This window comes from Ostrea edulis, chromosome 3, assembly GCF_947568905.1.
Source record: "Ostrea edulis chromosome 3, xbOstEdul1.1, whole genome shotgun sequence".
Classification (NCBI taxonomy): domain Eukaryota; kingdom Metazoa; phylum Mollusca; class Bivalvia; order Ostreida; family Ostreidae; genus Ostrea; species Ostrea edulis.
Window position 1 is genome coordinate 77,310,144 of NC_079166.1, and position 19,223 is coordinate 77,329,366.

Consider the following 19,223-nt stretch of genomic DNA (forward strand, 5'->3'; position numbering starts at 1 on the left):
ATTAAGGTTTACATGTAAGTGAGATTCAGTGCGAATATCTATAATGTATTTGGAGAATTTAGTCTGAGTCAGTTATCCGTGTTTGATATGTGCAATTTTGATCTGGAGGAACTTCATACAGTGGACAGTGATGTTGTTTTGTTTTTTCGAGAATGTGGGCGGGGTTTGAAGAAAAGTGTGGGTTATGTACAGATAACCCACACTTTTAACAAAAGAAAGCACGCCAAGCTATGGTACAATGGATTCGAACCACCTCCACCTGAAGTATGGATATTACTATCCCACGTGCATTTTATTATACCGGTAGAAGGTCAATCTCTAAAGCTTAAAAAAGGCGTGAAACGATTACATGAATCGAACGAGGGATGGGATAGACTGGGATAGACTGGGAATTCACACATTTCAGAGAAATTATTGCCATCAAAATATTCTAAACAAAAAAGGGGGGAGGTTAGTAATATCCATACTTAAGGTGCCTGTGTTCGAACCCGCGCCGACAGAGGTGAGATGCCGGGTGACTTTCAGCGCGATGCTCTAAACACTCGGCCTAGGAGGCTTTAAAATTTAATGTGTCACATAAATGTATTATATGCCAACTGGAGGACTAAATTAGATTTAATCATCTTGAAAACATCTAGTTCGATTAAAGGAAAGTTTGATTTTCCCGAAAATAGTGTTGTTGGAAAAAGTATTTGATCTGTTGTTTCGGCGGGGGGGGGGGGGGGGGGGGGGGGGGCTTTATTCATTGTGTAACCTCATGAAAATGACAAACCCGGGGAAAGGATGTTACTCCAAGGCACCTGCTAAATATTTTTCATGGTTAGTTAATGGATTTAATATACATACATGCATTACAGTAGTATAAAGAATATGAAACGGTGGGTTCCGTGGGTGACTCCCTATTCTCTCTGTAATTTCTGCTCCCCTTCATAATAAGCTTTTTGATTTGGCACGTTAAAAAACCCTCAATGCAAAGCCACTGAGCGCTAGGCGTAGGTCTACATTTGCGGTTTTGCACCAACAGCTGATGGAGATTATGTATTCTAACAAACTATTTGAAGTAAATCAAAGAAAGTTTTCTGTAAGCCGTTTTATTTCTTTCGACTTACTGTGTTTTCTGTAAGCCGTGTTGTTGATGATGTAAATATCACAGTGTGGGTGGGGACCTATACAGATCTCTTTACATTAATATTACTTTTGACTTACTGTGTTTTCTGTTAGCCGTGTTGTTGATGATGTAAATATCCCAGTGTGGGTGGGGACCTATACAGGATCTCACGATGTCAGGTCTCGCTGAGGGGTTTAGTCTCCAGAGCCACTTGACGTGTTGTACACTGCCCTGTGATTGTACACACTCTCCGGTCTTCTGTAAGTCCTCTAAAAACGCTCCTCGTTCACTCTCAGTCATGCGTACTTTATCTAGAGGGATGCTCACTGAATAATATATAAATAAATATCGATTAATTACACGCTCCTCACTCTGTGTCAGATTATTTAGAAGTTCATTAGATTGTTCGAAAATGTGTTGAGGAATACATATATATAACAAAGGAGAATTCCCAAGGCATAACCAGGCATACTGCTGCTTCATTTACAAAAGCTCAAGTCAAACATAGAGTATCCAATTTCAAATGTGAAAAGAAAGTGCAAAGGAATTCTAGAATATCACGAACTTGTATATTTTATATCATGTTCAGAAATTGCTATACCCCACCCTTCTTTATATAACTCAATATAAATTAAGTCTTCCAACTATATTGGTCATAACAGAGAACTCATGGTCAAAATTCTGAATTTCACGCAGTGAAATTCATTCATTTTACTTATACAAACTTACATCTAGTATTCGAATCCGATGTCTTCACTTTTTAAAAAAGAAAAGTTGTTTGTAGCGAGTAGCAGCAGCTAGTATATACGTACATGTATGGCATAACTACCCCCCACCCCCCACCCCTTTAAATCACCTAGTTGAATATTTTAAAGTTACATGCACATCTATATGTTGTTACTGAACTTTGCGTTTTAAAATGACTCACATGAATACCAGATCATACGGTTATAGGGGTATACCATGAAGTACATCCGTATGCTACTAATGGTGCGAAGACGTAATTTTGTTTAAAAGTTTATGATCCGCCCCTGTACATATATAGTAACTTAAAACTGCAAGTAGAGAACCACTGTGTTGTAACATTGCCAACACCTGTAATGTTCTCTTTCTCATATGATCCCTCATACGTCATTATTGGGTATTTTTTTCACTTTTGTAAGTGTTTAGAAAGCAGTATTACGTGTTAACTTTAAGATATACAGAATAAGAGTGATCTCCCAGTAGTGACATCTTACATGTGATGTGTAGATACAGAGGATACAATGTACATTAGATATAGCGATGTGAGATACTGAATAACAGGACTGAGACAGACATATGATATATAACGTCAGTCAAGAAACTCTAACTTCAATGTTTAATTTGGCCGATATTCAAATGAAAGTGTGAATCCTCAGTTATGTTAATGAATCGAGTTAATTAGAAGAAATTATAGCATGTAACATGATTTAAGAATGTCGATATACATGTACTAATCAACGTTAAGAGAATATTCAAGAGATTGTTCTCCATTTGAATTAACAACAAGATGAGAATATCAACTTACATGTCTGTGACACTTCATCACAGATATCCGTGTCCTCCATGGTGACGTGGGTCAGTATGTTCATCTGTAGACGGTGTATGAGTACGGAATCATAGAACGAGTCGTCACTAATGACACATTTCTCTCCAGACTCCCTGGTGTATATCTGTAATCTCAGATACCTCACTGTTGTAGTATAACTGGATAACTGATACACGTAGAACAGTGTAAAACTACTTTCTATACTAGGTCCTATAACACGGTACATGGTCTCGTCCTTGACGTCCTCAGTGATGTCTACTCCGTCCTGATCCCAAAGAAATCCACGTGACTTCAGTCCGTCCAGAGTCCGCTGTGCCTCCTCACTTGTTACACTGTCCTTATCATACATATTCTTTCGTATCTCATTAAGAACGTCCAGACAGTCTGCATCAGTAAAGTCGGGGGTACCGGAGTCAGAACACAGAAAACAGAATAACACGCACACCTCGTCATCAGACAGGGAGGAGAACTGGTCTGAAAGAAAATGTTATTCATAAAATGAATTTGAAGTAAATAGTGTGATACTTATAAATCCGATTCACTGTAGATTAAGTGTATGATTGATAGGTATACGTATGTACTGCACATCCTTGTCTATTTCATAGTTTTCATTTCAGATTTCATGCGTACTGTGCATGTAAACATAGGTTGGCTTTAACTGGAATATTCCCGGGGAGGAAGAGAGTTTCAACAATACTTTTAATTGGGAAAAAATACATATCAAACAATGAGTACATCACAAACAACAACTTGTAAAGAGTCTGAAGTTCATGAATACTACAAACACTGTCACAGTGTATATATAACTGATATAAACATTGGACATTTTATTTACTATGAGGATCCAATGTTAAAATTATCAGATTCAGGAAACAAAAATGAGAAATTAATGAAATTAAAGGGATAGAAGTCATCGCGAAAACAATTTGTCATTTGTTCACCAACATAATCTTTTGAAATCTTCTTTATGGAATTTTTCAAATGTAATAGTTTTGAATTGAAACCTACGAACACGGGGGAAAGTGCGGGGGGGGGGGGGTAGAGTTCCATGGTCATTTTATGTACTTTTGTATGAATAAAAAACAAAGTAGGCCACACTCTTCAAATCAAAGTACTTAAAGTACTCGTGGGAGTTGAACATTGTGGAAATTCAGTTAGAAAAGATAGCACTGGAAGGGTAGGGGGATAAATGACTGAATGTTATCATGATTTTAGATACAAATCAACTGTTGTTGTTTTTCAAAGCGTTACAACAGCAAACATGGATAATGGAAGGCCCATGGGCCACAACGCTCCTCGTGGGCCACAACGCTCCTCGAGTAACTGAAGTCGTGTTGTTGTTTTCTATGATTTCACCCCTTTATATTCTCATGAAAAATGTGACCACATATTATGGCCCAAACTTTCAAATCAATATGGTTATCAATGCCTTGCAGTTATGAAGAAGTTTTTCCCCTGTATATATACATTCAAGTTTAATCCTAGTTATAGCTAATTCTAAGGATTCATTACTTGAAAAGCTAGTCCAATATGCTAAACTGTCACCTGAGTATACTACAGTCCTGTAGAGGATCAATGGAATGGTAAATAATTGTATAATAACTCAAAATAAATGAAATGCAAAAAAATTAAAAATTGTCGGGCATCGGAAATGCACAAGTCAAGTTGCGCAAGGAATGGGCATAGAGGGAACCGGCAGAAATGTTTTCAGGAATTATCAAGCAGGGAGCAAAATTTTGCGTACATAAATTTCAGCCGACTTAAATCCTGTGTGACCTTGACCTTTAACCCTTGACCAAAATCAATAGGCTTCTTTGTCTCATCAAGGGCGATAGTCCATCTAAGTTTAATTGAGATCCTATAATTTGTTAAAAAATTATAGTGAAGAAAACAAAATTTTCTCCAAATTTCAGTCTATTTATAGCCACTGTGACTTTGACCTTGTGACCCCGGAATCGATAGGCTTCTTGTCTTACTTAATCGATCTAAGTTTGATTGAGATCCTATAATTCGTTCAAGAGCTATGGTGCGGAAAACAAAATTTTCTCCAAATTTCAGTCTATTTATAGCCAGTGACCTTGACCTTTGACCTAGTGACCCCAGAATCGATAGGCTTCCTCATCTTACTGAGGGTGACAATCCATATAAGTTTGAATGAGATCCTATAATTTGCTCAAGAGCTATGGTGCGGAAATGAAATGTTGATGCGTGCCCGCCTGCCCGCCCAAAGTCACTTCATCAGATCATAAGCCGAGTTCGACTTCATCACAAATCCGCTAAAAATGAAACACTAGTCAAATAATGTTATTTGTTGCCAAGGTATTTGGGATATTATACTGTGGCTCAAACAGGGGGTGAATGAACCTGACAGTATGGAAAGCATATAGTGGAATCAGACTTGTGATGCTGGAAATCTATAGTGATTAATAAACTATACATGTACAAGATCCATAACTATTTTTTTTCCTTCAGTTTGTGAGGGAGAATCCTCATGTCTCTTTCATCTGTAGACAAATAAACAATGTGTTTTGACCAGAGCAATTTCCAGTCCTTTTTGCAGCATAAATTCAACATTGTGGCAACTGGGTTAAACTTTGATAGTGAAGTAATACATGGCAGCACCTTATCCCATGCTCTTAAAATTTCTGTTTGACACATACTCATGACATCCACTCAAACATTACAGAGTGCAGCAAAATCCCATTGTAATAGGGGATTCAAAATGGATAACTGGTACAAAGTATGGTACATACTATTCAAAAAGGATAATGAATTTGACATATTGATGTCTTGGAAAAGGAAATTCTGACATCAGGGCTCTAAGCGTTTTCAAACATTGTCATTTGATAAAAGTGTTCTACATTTTTACAAATAGAGATTAATATGTCTTTACATACATAGGTGAGAAAGTTTCCATTATTCCTAGCCGAGACATACCATGTATGCGCAAAAAATTCATAAACAAATATCACACTACTCACGTAGAAAATGTGGACCTTACCGTCATCAAGCGCAGCGAAACACGCCATTTCGAGATTATAGTCGACGAAAGCTCGTTAACAGTAATGAATAAGGTACACTCATTTTGTATCTATTTTGTGACTTTCTTTATTAAAATGAACAGTTCTCTAATGTGTAACGTGCAATTCCTACGTAATTCAATAACTTGAAGCATGAAGCAGTTTCACTTTGCCACCGGATATAAGAAATTTTATTTCGTATTCCGATCCCAATCGAAAGTTGTTGACTAGGAATGACGTGTTTTAATTCAATCTACATGTAACATGTAAGCATTTTTTATATCACATTAAAAAAAAAAACAAATATATACACATACACAATGTTGTAGAGTTATTTCTTGTAAATTTTCTGAGGTTTCGCACCATATTCGATATTTCGCGCCACGGTGTCAATAGGGCTTGTGTGCAGTTGTCGTTCGTTTCCCTATCAATGTTTATAGGTGACGCTGCGCTACAAACGACAATTTTCAACCTTATCTTTTATTTTTCTATGTCTATCAGTATCAATTTGATCGAAATCTTGTATTCAAATTGATTTGAATACAATATCATTGCATTTATTTACATATCAATTATCAAAATTAGATTAATTCAGAAAAGTTACATGGATTATTTAATGGCGGATGTTTATAAAAGTTTATGTTGATTTACCTAGGAGTAAATCAGCTGACACAGAACCCCCGCTGACGACCACTATACAAATCAATACAAATTACTGCGCAGAAAAGTGCGTGATGACCCAGGGAGATTGAACATAGTTCAACTCCCAATAAAAAAGATCATATTACATCAAATTCATTCAACGCCTATGCGGGTATTTTACTGAGATTTTACGGTTTAGATTATCGTTGAAATCTGGGAAAATATATTTTTCTTATAATCTTCTGTTTAAAAGTAAACAATCCAATAGCAGAAATGAGCAAACCAAAACCATTAACATGGATACACTCACATGATCAAGTTTGATCCCACATTTGTTTTCAAAATTAAACATTTCACTTTTTATTCATTTCATCATCCAGGGAAAATGTTTAGAGTCAATCCTGCACTGGTGATATCTTATGATGTACATAGGGATGTGGGGATGTGAAGATAGCAAGATTGTAATGTACCCCGCCCCCACAAAGAAGGGGAGACAACAATCACAGTCTAATACATGTACAGAAAAGTAATCATTTTAGTGGTTGTTAATTCACATCCCATCGGGAACTTATTTACTCATATTGAGACGCCACAAGCTGTAGGCGACGTGTCACAAATTTAGACCTATGCTTAGCGCTCAGGGCCGTAGCAGTGGAGGTACTTTAACGTGCCAACGTACGCCAGTTTCAAGTGACAGGAGACCTCCGTTTTAATATTAAGGACGTACTCTACATCGTCATAATGGCTGACTTCCATTAACCCTTTCTCTACCGGTACATTTTAGAGGTTTTTAGAGACTAAATGACAATATTTTAAAATCGATTTAAATCTGCATGGATCACGATTTGGGGTAGGCATATGCCATGTAATTTTGTTAGGAATTGGACAGGGAACAATTTCTTATAAAATTTGTCAATGTATCCCATGACCTCATATAGGTCTACGAGGTCAAAGGTCATATAAGTGCACATTTTTGCAATCTTTTTTCTCTGAAATATATATATTACGACCCCTCTCACTAGATTAGAGTCAAAAATAGGAAATTCTAAATGTATGAGCTAATGTGCCTTTTAATATACTATAAAAAGAACAAAATCAAACTAATCAATTTTATTGACAAACAAATATTTTTGGTTGCTAAGTAACAACACTCATAGTACAATTTTGACCATAATTTGCCTTTCTGCATCCATTCGACACAATTTAAACGTAATTACAATCCATGATGATTAGTAAATGTCACATTATTTTAAAAATATAATCTTTAAATAGATCTTAATCATTTTAAAAGGTTTTTAACAAAAAATGTAATGAAGAGAATTAAGGTCAAAGATCATCAAATGGAAACTTCGTACTTTATATACTTGTCCATCATTTTCTAATAATATGACGTTTTGCCATTATGTTCCATTAAATAGAATAAGTATTGCAACATTAAAACAAAGATCTTTCAATTATTGTTAATCTAAAATAATCTATTTTTTATTCAGTTATATTTGGTTGCTAAGCAACAACACCTTATCAAATGTTATCAAAAAGTACTAACCATTTTTCCTCTCCAAGTTCAACATAAGCGAATGTTCAAGTACTTACTTTCAATCACTAGATTTAAATGTACTTGCATCATATTTAACAAAAATGTTCTTATATTCAACCTCTTGAAACCTATTTCTAGACATAATTCTTGATAACGAGTTGTTCCGACAGGGGCATGCGTTGACCAATATCTGTCTATCGACTGGAACTTCACAGCAGGCGTGTATAAGATAATGCACAAAAATCTGGAAAAAAAAAGTATTTCTTAATACTTAGTCCTAAATACTAATGTATTGTCAAAGCTTTTGAATACTCAAATTGGCTCTGTAAATGTTTTCGATAATCAAGGCCCTCTGAAAAGTATGCATTTAATTACTTATGAAATTTTATCAGAGGTAATTGTAGTACACATTTAATAAATGAGTTACATTCACAGCCAGATTAATTTTGGTAAAGGTAATCTTTTTACTATGCATTTTATTATTCTTTTGAAACTGGAAATCACTGCCACAATATCGGTTTTTAAAACTAGTAATACCTGTACAGTTCCTCTTCAGTGAGAGGCTGAAAACTTCCTTGGGAAGTATATGGCAACCCTTCCCCCTAGATATGACCATCTCAGCATAATGGTTGGTGGCAACACAGATGGAGAAAACCAAATCTTCTGTCAAAGACAGCTTCATAAAATCTGCAGTTCTCCGAATAATAGGGTCCCATATCTGAAAGAAAATTGCAAATAAAATCAGTATTGGCCACCATACCTTAAAACGTGTCATACCTTATAATTAGAAATTAATTAGAAATTGTTTTGTCTCATTTTGTATGTATACGATCCCTAGTTATGCAGCAAAAAAAAAAAAAAAAAAAAAAAAAAAAACCACCAAAAAAGGAACAGTAAAATGGTACACACATATCAGTGTACCATAATGCCATGATTCCAATTGTGAATGTATTATCTGGATTTATTTGAATGTTAATCAAATTTACACTGATTTAACCCTATATTCAACCTCAAAGAGTCATACCAACTGAAAGGCAGGTTGTCACCCCGAATGAAATGCCACAGTTCTGGGATCAGGTGTTCCTGTGTCCTCCACATCAGCATCCTTCCAATGCATGTCTGGATTTGTCAGTAGACTGTCGCTAGCGGATGATACCTGGGAACTTCCCACTAAATATTGCGATGTCAATACCCTTTTTAAAGAAGAAAAGAAATCACAATTAAGAATTGTTGGTTTATGTTTAAAAAGCAAAATCTAAGTTTCACGGTAGCATGGAACAGTTTCGCACTTAAATTTATTTACTCAAATTTATTTAAAGATATGGTAAGGGATTGCATACATGTGTTAGAAATGAATCGAATATTTTATTATACATTGCGAGAGTAGCAGAGTGGGTAATGAAAAAAAAATGTATCATGTAGGTATCTGCATTATGCCTAGCATATATTATACACGAGGGCAAATACTGAAGAAATTCAGGTTAAAACCTACAGGGTCCAGCGAAAATACTGAAACTCTGAGGGAAAGTGAATGACCCCAGATATAAAAGTTGAATTGAATTGCTTCTTAATGGTACCCAGTGTCTAAATCCCCTTGTATGGTACTCTGATGGGCTGTGGATTTAGTCGAAATTAGAGAAAATCTAGGCAAGAAGGGGATTGATTGATTGATGTTTTCTGCCAAACTCAACAATTTTTCAGTTATCTGGTGGCACCCAGTTTTTTTTATTGGTGGAAGAGAGAACCCAGATACCTGGGGAGAGACCACCGATCTTTCGAAAGTAAACTGGGAAAACTTTCTCACTTACCGGCGCGAATGGGATTCGAACTCGCGCCGACAGAGATGAGAGGCCGTGTGATTTTGAGCGCAATGCTCTAACCACTCGGCCACGGAGGAGACCGGCAAGAACACAGGGGCTCGGTTGTCAGATATTGAAGTTTTGTATTATTTGTTCCCGAATAATAAATTGAAGTTTTGCATGATTTGTGTCCGAATAATAAATTATATAAATAAAATCCACCACCAAAATCCGCTTGTTTAGAGGTTTTCAAAAAGGTGTATCATGTGTACATTAAAGTACTTGGCACACTGATTTGACTGCGGATAACTCCGTTTACCTGATCATGATATGGGGCTCACGGCGGGTGTGACCGGTCAACAGGGGATCCTTACTCCTCCTAGGCACCTGATCCCACCTCTGGTGTGTCCAGGGGTCCGTGTTTGCCCAACTATCTATTTTGTATTGCTTGTAGGAGTTATGAGATTGATCACTGTTCGTTATCTTCACCTTGCATTTATATAATTTATTATTCGGACACAAATCATGCAAAACTTCAATTTATTATTCAGGAACAAATAATACAAAACTTCAATATCTGATAACCGAGCCCCTGTGGGCAAGAAGGGAAGACATGCCCATCAGCTCATAGCATACAAGTACCAGCATGTATGGATCACATTTAATTTATGGTCATAAGCTACTAAGTGTATATAAAATACATGCATTTGGATAAAAGAGAAATCAATATGATTTTTCATTAGCCTGTCATAATCAGACTTTGATTGATGTTAACCCACCCCCATTTTGGCCCAAACACACATTTTGTTTTTATTTCTGTTACAGAATAAAGAAAATAATTCAAATTATGATAATAAATTCTATCATAAGTGTGTTTTCCTAACAGATTGTGTTTTCTTTTCATAGAAAGATAATTTCTTTTATAAACATGGAAAAAACTTGGAAAATAGCCTTCTCACCAGCGGTCGTGAATGCCCAGTCTGATTAAAACCACCCCATCCCATTATACACTAAATACACCCCCTTCTTACACTCGCGCGTCACGTAAGGAGATAATTCTGGGGAAAAGGGGGGGGAGGGGTGTTAATCAAACTGCCGGACCCGGACAGGGTGTTATTCACTTGTTTTAGATATCATAAAATATAAATATTTGCTTTCATGAAACGACAAACCATGGCATCAAATTGTGGTTAATTAATCGTGAATTTTTCATAACATGACAAAACCACATTTTTGTTTTCTTTTTAGTCGGCCTATGTGGCTACATCAACTTACATGTACGTATTTATACTGAATGCATGATCGTGTGGGTCATCCTGCAACAGGCGATCCAGGGCATCTTCTTCTGACATCAGGTCGTTTTAAAGATGTAAAATACAAGCGTTGGTTGTGGCAGTCACGGTGAAGCTGTGTTGTTTTCGTTGAAACGGAAACACGTGTGTTCTCCGTGCACACTTTCAGAAAAGCCCGCGAGGCCCGCGATCCGGATCACGGAAAAATAAAAGTATACAGGCTATATATAGGCGAACTTCTTTTTTGTTTTCTTTCTTTGGCAGAGAAAAAAATTATTACTATTCCGAACAAATATAACGTTTATATCTGAATTCGAAGTACTTTATTTATCTTTTTTTTAATTCAATCTGCCGATGTAATATTCTCAATAGGTGTTTTATGAAGTTACATGTAGGTTGTGTAACTGTTATAAACCAATATTGGTTTTATGCTTTAAAAAAAAAAAGCAGAGATACCTGGCTGATTATTTCATACATGTATGTATGTTGTTTTAGTGTATCAACAGGTACTGAATTTACTAAAAGAGGACAATACAAATAGTTTTCACCACTTTATTGTGCGACGCGCGTCGATTGCTTTTAGCGACGTCGATTTGTCGCTAATTTTTAAGAAAACCGCGCAGCATGTCCCAATTTCATTTTATCGTAATATAAAAACTACCGAGAATTATAATATGAATAAGGGTCCATCAAAAAGAACATTTCCTCTACTTCTACAGGATGTATTTACGTTTCCCTATTTCCATATATAAATATAGATAAAACGCCGATCTGTTTAAACATTGCGAAATAAAATCGTAAAACAACGTATATGTGCAAAAAATTGCTATTTTCTTATAACTTTGCCAGCCATTAAAAATAATTTTTATATGTACTGAAAGCAGGGAATATATGCTTCTCAAATATATAAAAAATATTGCAGTCATAGGGAAAATAAAAAAAAATCATAGCGAGGGGGGAAATGGCCTTGCGACAAAGCGTTGCGTCATATTTAGACGAAGTCATCCTTCATTTTAAATGCTTTTTTTAATTTAATGGCTTTATTTATTCAATTGATTTTTGCATAGTTAAAAAATATAGAAAATTTCCAAAAATATGATATATAAAACATATATATTACGTCCGTAGTTTCAAAAATGTATAGACACTCCTTTTGCGTAGCCCTGTTTTTACGCGCTATCGGTCATATTGACCGATACGGTAGAGAAAGGGTTAAAACATGAAGGAAAAAATCAATATCAGCAATATTTGACTTTTGCTTTTCAATTAAGATGCCTAGCCGATTAGCTCAGTAGGTTAGCATACCGACTACTAAACTGTAGGTCACAGGTTCAAGTCCAGCAGAGGTTTTATTTTATTTTTTCAGATTACCTTCTACTAAAACTGTATTTTTTGACAAAATTAAGTAAATTTGAAAAATTTCAACTTCAAAATATTGTACATATTTTCCACTTTTCATCTACATCAAATTTCTCTGGTGTAGCATACCTCCTTAAAGGTCTTACTCTCGCTTCTAAATGCTGAGCGGTTTATGATGGAGCACTATTACTATGTTTACCTTTTAGGTTTGACGAAGTCATAGCACGAGCGGGGCTGGAACTCAAGACATTACTTATCAGTTTAAATCTACCTACTGATACTTGTATTTAGACTGACAGAAAGATAGAGATATAAATATAAATAGATAAATATACATGTACTAGGGAGGATCCAGGAATTGCTGTTACAGGGGTTGTCACTTTATGAAGCAAGGGGTCTGGGCGCAGCCTTAAAGGCCCCAGTGGCTCCAGAGTGAAGCCCCCGAAAGCTCCTGGATTCAACAGATTTTATAGAGCTTGAAACGTGTCCCTATTTAGTCATTTGTAACATTTTCTATCATTTTTTTATAATGTGAAATTAATAAAATGACGCAAACATTAAGGGTTTTTGGAAAAAAATAAGTTCTCCCAATAAAGTAATTCAAGAAATCAAGAGATTTTGTGATTTATTTCTCCGGGAGTGGAAAAAAAAATATTGCTTCTGGTATCGTTTAGTACATTTTTTTTAAACAACACACCACGATTTGACTTTGATTTGAAATTTCAGGGCTGCGCTCCCCTCCCCTAATTCCGCCACTGATGTATACTGAACAATTTTAAAAATGCCATAGCCATACATACATGTAGGGCCCAGGGCTTCGTTGACATTTTTGGTACAGGTTTCGGTACTTTATCAATTGGAAATTTTACGTCAAAAGGCTGCTATTCCGAGAAAATCAATTAGACCAAAAATAATGCGTCCGCGCGTTACAATTATTTTTATAGAAATGTATCGCTTATTTTTTTATCATACGTTATTTCGGTTCGATATTTTACCAGAAGTCGCACGTGGTGAGGTCATAATAGGGGTAGTTTTAATATATAGACAGGGACTTGAAGTATGATGGATCATGCACCCCCCCCCCCCACCCCCGAACCTTCTACACACCTTTCTAACTTATGGATTGTAAATATACATCAAATATTATCTAAAAATTTAATAAATCAAGAAGAAATATCATCAATGACAACGAGAATTTTAATTGAACGTAGAAGAGATTTCGATAATCTTTAATGTATACTTACAAAACATAAGTATAAAAAGAAAATAAATGTGTTGATCCTGGATCAGAAAAAGATAAGGGGGTCTTATATGCGCAGTTTCGCATGGCATTTGGAGTGTTGATAAACGGGTTAGGGTTGGGTTGGGGGGGTGGGGGGGGGGGGGGGGGGCTTTCACATCATATGAGCCCAGGCAAAAAAAAATATTGAAAAAAGAAAAGAAATATGTACATAACAATTGATAAAGTCTGACGGCTGATTAATATTTAGACACTGGGAAGGGACACTTATTTATTGATAATTCATTCATTTAGTAAATAATTTGTCATCAAAGTGGGAAATTCTGTGGGTTGTATCCTAGCTCCTAAAATTGTGAATTCTCATATAGATATAAACACTTTAGGGCAAAATATATATTGATAGCTAAAAGACACTAAGTATCATTAGTTTGTTGTCTTTGAAAAAAACAACTTTGATTGGGGTCGATATTTGCGTAAGCTATTTCCGTAAACCAAAAAACAAAAAAAACAAGCGATAAAGCTAAAAAGTAGAGAAAATTAAGCTCATGTGAGTGTTTATTACCATGGCAAATTCTACCGGAAAACAATGGTCACGATTGCCGCGCGGGCGCGTCCGGCGCCGAATACAACTAGCCAAATAATGCATTGTAGGTAGAAAAACAAATTGCAGTTATATATACATATGTATCATGATTAAAAATAAAAATGCTACAATTTTGATGCTGGATATCCATACAAGTTAACGGTATTCTGTAAATAAAATAGGGGGTGGCATATAGCATTATGTGTTTATTATGGGACGGCACGAGCCGGCCCACTACATGTTCAATAAGATTTGAGAAGTTGCATGCGTTTCTGCGAGACAGATGTCTGTCACCGCAGAAGTGTTCTAACAAAGCATGACGTCTTTTATTTATGTTTTCAGCAAAGGCTTATATCTTTTAAATTGTATCAATGACTGTGATATGTAACATTTTAAATGTCAAGAAAAGCAATAACAACCTTTCCACACGGGTAAACGCGTTATCGGCTATTCGGTAGAATTCGGACATTCGGTTGAAAGTGGTTTTGGACTGGTAAGTTTATTTTCTTAAAATAATTGTGATTGGAGTTCTTTTAGGGCACGGCAACTAGTTTGCGTTGGACCGTAAGTATTAAAATTCAAGAAAAATGCGCGGATGTATTCTATGGTGTTGATGTAGAAGAATAGAACGTTTACAAAAGTAAAATTTACCAATTTTGTTACACATTTTGGTCACAATTTTTATTGTAAGTAAATGCAACCCGACATTTTCTGCAATTTATCAACCATTACTTACTGTCAACAATATAACATATGGCCAATGTCGCGGCCGGGATTCGAACCACGGACCGTTCACCCCGTATGCGGAAGGCCCGGGGTTCGAATCCCGGCCGCGACACACCTAAGTCGTTAAAACAGGTAGTGACAGTTCCATCGCCAAACGCTCGGCAACAGATGTGAATGTCATGGGTCCTCGGAGATGACCTTAAAAACGGATGACCCGTGTCAAAGTAGGTGTGGCACGCTAAAGAACCCTCACTGCTCAATGGCCGTAAGCGCCGAGCATAGGCCTAAATTTGAAGCCATTCATCGGTGTTGGTGACGTCTCCATATGAGTGAAAAATTCTCGAGTGAGACGTTAAGCAAGATACAATCAATCAATCGTTGAGACAAGTTTTGTCAATCTACAAGCAATAATTTTGATTTTAATTCGTTACCGGAAATTCGGTTGATTACTTTGAATGTTATCAGTAACTCTGGTTATCAGTAATTAGGTTGATGTTACTGTAGAGGAAAGTAAGAATCACACGAATACTCAGCATTAACCATTTAATGAGTTGTATATGAAATAACATAAGGTGGAAAGAATTCTCTTCTAATAAAACGTGAAATTGATTGCCCCTTTCTGCTTTTATAAACAAGTTGTATGATCTTATCATCGGGCTTTGCTTATTTTCTATGTACATTATATTAAAGTTAGATCAAAAATAGCAATCAGATACAAAAATACGTGGAGTCTTGCATATTCTTATCTTATAAGAAAGACATATAATACTCTGCAAACGCGTAGCTACCTATACGCAAGTACGAAACTGCGTACAAATTATTTGAGAAAGAAAGAAAGAGAGAGAGAGAGAGAGAGAGAGAGAGAGAGAGAGAGAGAGAGAGAGACTTTGCCATTAAGGTATTTGTGTCTAAAATTAACTGCATTATATAACCCCGGTTTATGATTTAATCAGCATCATAATGTCCATTCAATCAATTTCCAATCATTAACATCATGCTGAATATCATTTTAATGTACAGTGATCCCCCGTTATATTGCCCCCGTTATAATGCCACCCCCGCATATCGCCAAAAAAGTTCAAAGTCCTGTTTTCCTTGCTATGTTAAACCCCGTTATAGCGCCATCCCCCGCATGCCGCCATCCGCCAACCTATTTACAGGTACGATTGGGTCAATTTCCGTTATAATCACCCTCGCGAATTATCACCAATCAACGGCAGGAAAATTTCAGTGAGTTGGCTTACGCAATTATCTGCCATTAGTTATCGAGATATCAAAGTTTGCAGCAGATAATAAGTTACGTAAATTATAATCAACTGAGTTCAGATATGCAATATTGGTTTTGAAATCTAAGTATGGCGGACACACCTAAGTGTAAGCGTCTTGCACATCAAACAAAAACTAGAAATCATTAAATACTCCTACCATTATCAGGCATTTACGACCACAGGAAACCGGGATTATCCAGGCATTCAAAGCATGATGTAGTAGATAAATGTGTTTGATTTCTTATGACAACTGTACACATACCCCCTTCCCCCGATATAATGCCACCCCCGTTATAATGCCGAAATTGCCGAGGTACAAATGTTGGCGTTATAGCGGGGGATCACTGTACATCATACAGTGTATGGACATGAAGTAGACGGATTAGGATATTCTTCTTTCTTGGCACGCTGGTTTTGACTACGGATACCTCCGCTTACCTTATCAAGATATAGGGCTCACGGCGGGTGTGACAGAGGATGTTTACTCGTCATAGACACCTGTTCTCATCCATGGTGTATTAAGGGGTCAATGTTTGCTCAACTCTCTAATTCTTATTGCTTATAGGAGTTATGAGATTGATCACTGTTCGTTATCTTCACCTTTCATCAGTGACATTTACCATACATGTTTATACCATTCTGTCGAAAACAAAGAGGGGGAAATCATAACACGAATGTTAAATCAGTCCACGTACACACGATGCGTTGGTACACTAAAACACTTTAGAAAATAATTTTGTAAACTCTTTTGGGTTTCGGAATTGACAAGAAACCCTGTTTCTATGCACACAAAAATAGGTGATTTCATTGGTACACTTCGTTTTCTCTCTGGTTACGAGACTGCTCTGCTTATGGCGACAAACATAATCAGGCTTCAATTGCAATGTTATTCAATTAGTGTGAATATTTGAATTCATGTACGTACAGGTATATGTGGTGTGAAATTTCAAGGATGCAATGAAAGTGAAAAACGTGTCTAAAGAGACAAATATCAAACAACCGGACAAGAACCAGCCTTATAGGATCATAGCAAATGACCAGTGAATAAATGTGCCAAGTGCGTGGCAAAAAACCTTTTCTACATACTTATCGGAGTAAATCGCATTGGCACTAAATTGTATGTAATGCATGGTCGGAAAACATTTCCTCATTTGATAGAGAATGACTGTGCTATCAAGTTAGGGTTTGATCACGGTGGACAAAGGGAATGTATGTTTATCCCTGTCCATCCATCTCGATTGAGTTTTGAGTTCGTGCGTTCTGGTACATGTGTCAGACACTATAAATTGTATGTAGAAATTAGTATTGTTACATTTCATTTACATGTGGATTGTTATTTGGTAGGTGGTACATCAAGGTTTAGTTCTTAGTAGGTTCTTGTAACATATACATGTATTTTCGCTTGGGTGTCTCTGATAAGTTTAATGACTTATTGTCTGCATTTAATAACATCACTGGGATAGTTATCAGTACTATGTTATACTATTATTCGAAATGACATGTCGAGAAGCTATAGTAGTAGCACGTGAAATCATCCATGGAATCTGAAAGAAAAATATGAATTCGGATTCAATGAGGACTTAGATTGTTTTAAAAGTTTTAAAAAAAAATCATACTGTTAGGGGAAAAGGTTTTTTTTAAAAGCTCCATCATTTCATAACTTGACACCAGTCCAAGCTCCCTTTCTCTAGTATAAAATGATTCATACATTGCATGTACTACGCTACTATTTTGTCTGACAGTTAATCATACATATACAAAATGCCCGTGGGGATTCGGGTCAGAGTAGGTCCTGATTATCCCCTGCTTGTCGTAAGATGGGACTAAATGGGGCGGTCCTTCGGATGAGACCGCTTAAGCCGAGGTCCCGTGTCACAGCAGGTGTGGCACGATAAAGATCCCTCCTTGCTCAAAGACCGTAAGTACCTATGATAGGCCTAAATTTTGCAGCCCTTCATCTGCAATGGTGACGTCTCCATATAAGGGAAACATTCCCGAGAGGGGCATTAAACAATATATTATCAATCGATTTGTCACCAGAAAAAACTTTTAATTTCTATTAGATCCACCAACTCAGTACCCAGCAGATAAGAATGACACAACGCAACTACTATAGTTTTAAGTCTCCATTACTTTGTTCCGAACACTTAACAACACCAGTTTCACGAATTTTTTATTACTAAAACACCAATTTGGTGTCTAGTTAATGCTGTATAGGATTATTTAAGTCTAAAAATGCTAATCAATACCCCCTCTTGAATAAATACAATTCTTTACAGCTCTAGTATTACATTTTTGATAGATTTTTACAAAATGCATAATGGATTTTCTATTCTCAGTGCTGCTAATCTTTTAAATGGGAATTGATTGATGTGCGCTTTTAGCTCCTGAAAGGATGACCATATACCTATTTAGTATTACAATTACCGCGGCATAGAATGTGTCTTTATCAATAAAAACAACGTATGAAGTTACCCTGTGTTTCCCAAACATACGTCATTGAAGCGAATGTCCGATAACAACCGAATAGCCGATAACGCGTTTACCCGTGTGTTTTCGCATAGCGATGCATTCTATAAAGAAGACGGTAGAAAATCACAAGATTGTTTGACAAGCGACATCGCGCCATCTAGCACGGGAAAAAACGTGGCCTGCACAGTCATACATGTAACATGTCAAGCTGCAACATCGTTAACCACGGTTCTAAGTCCAGAAGTACCTACCCGACCTCAAACCGTGCCGACATGATCAGCAAACCCTCGATTTTCATGAATGTTTATAAAGTGATGCAATAATTTCTTTGACCAATCACAAGTACAATAACAGATTTCTGATACTTTAATGTCTGTGCCCACAACAAACAAGAGGCCCACAGGTATTATCAGTCACCTGAGTACTAGTGAAAAAGTATCACTACTCCAAAGGGCTATGAAATCTAGAAAAAAAAAATTGTCCTGTTCTGAATGTATAAGGTAAATTCTAATGTTCAGCAAGAGTATAAAACAAGATGTGTAGAATAACAATTTTTGTACATCCTTTTTCTGCTATTCTTAAGTATGCATTTAGATTTCATACAGTA

The 19,223-nt window shown here is 36.4% G+C and overlaps 2 protein-coding genes across 5 annotated transcripts in view; both read right to left on the reverse strand.

Moving 5' to 3' along the window:
* Positions 1-14,085, reverse strand: part of LOC130052891 (uncharacterized) — a 56,804-nt gene extending 42,719 nt beyond the window's left edge. The window contains exons 1-4 of the mRNA XM_056159085.1: positions 8,902-14,085; positions 8,415-8,595; positions 2,658-3,152; positions 1,207-1,434 (exon numbers count right to left, since the gene is read on the reverse strand). Coding sequence (XP_056015060.1) covers positions 1,207-1,434; positions 2,658-3,152; positions 8,415-8,559 — 868 coding nt within the window. The 5' untranslated portion in view covers positions 8,560-8,595; positions 8,902-14,085. The remainder of the gene's footprint in view (positions 1-1,206; positions 1,435-2,657; positions 3,153-8,414; positions 8,596-8,901) is intronic.
* Positions 1-19,223, reverse strand: part of LOC125676214 (uncharacterized) — a 499,894-nt gene that overhangs the window by 427,471 nt on the left and 53,200 nt on the right. The gene's annotated exons all lie outside the window — the stretch shown is intronic.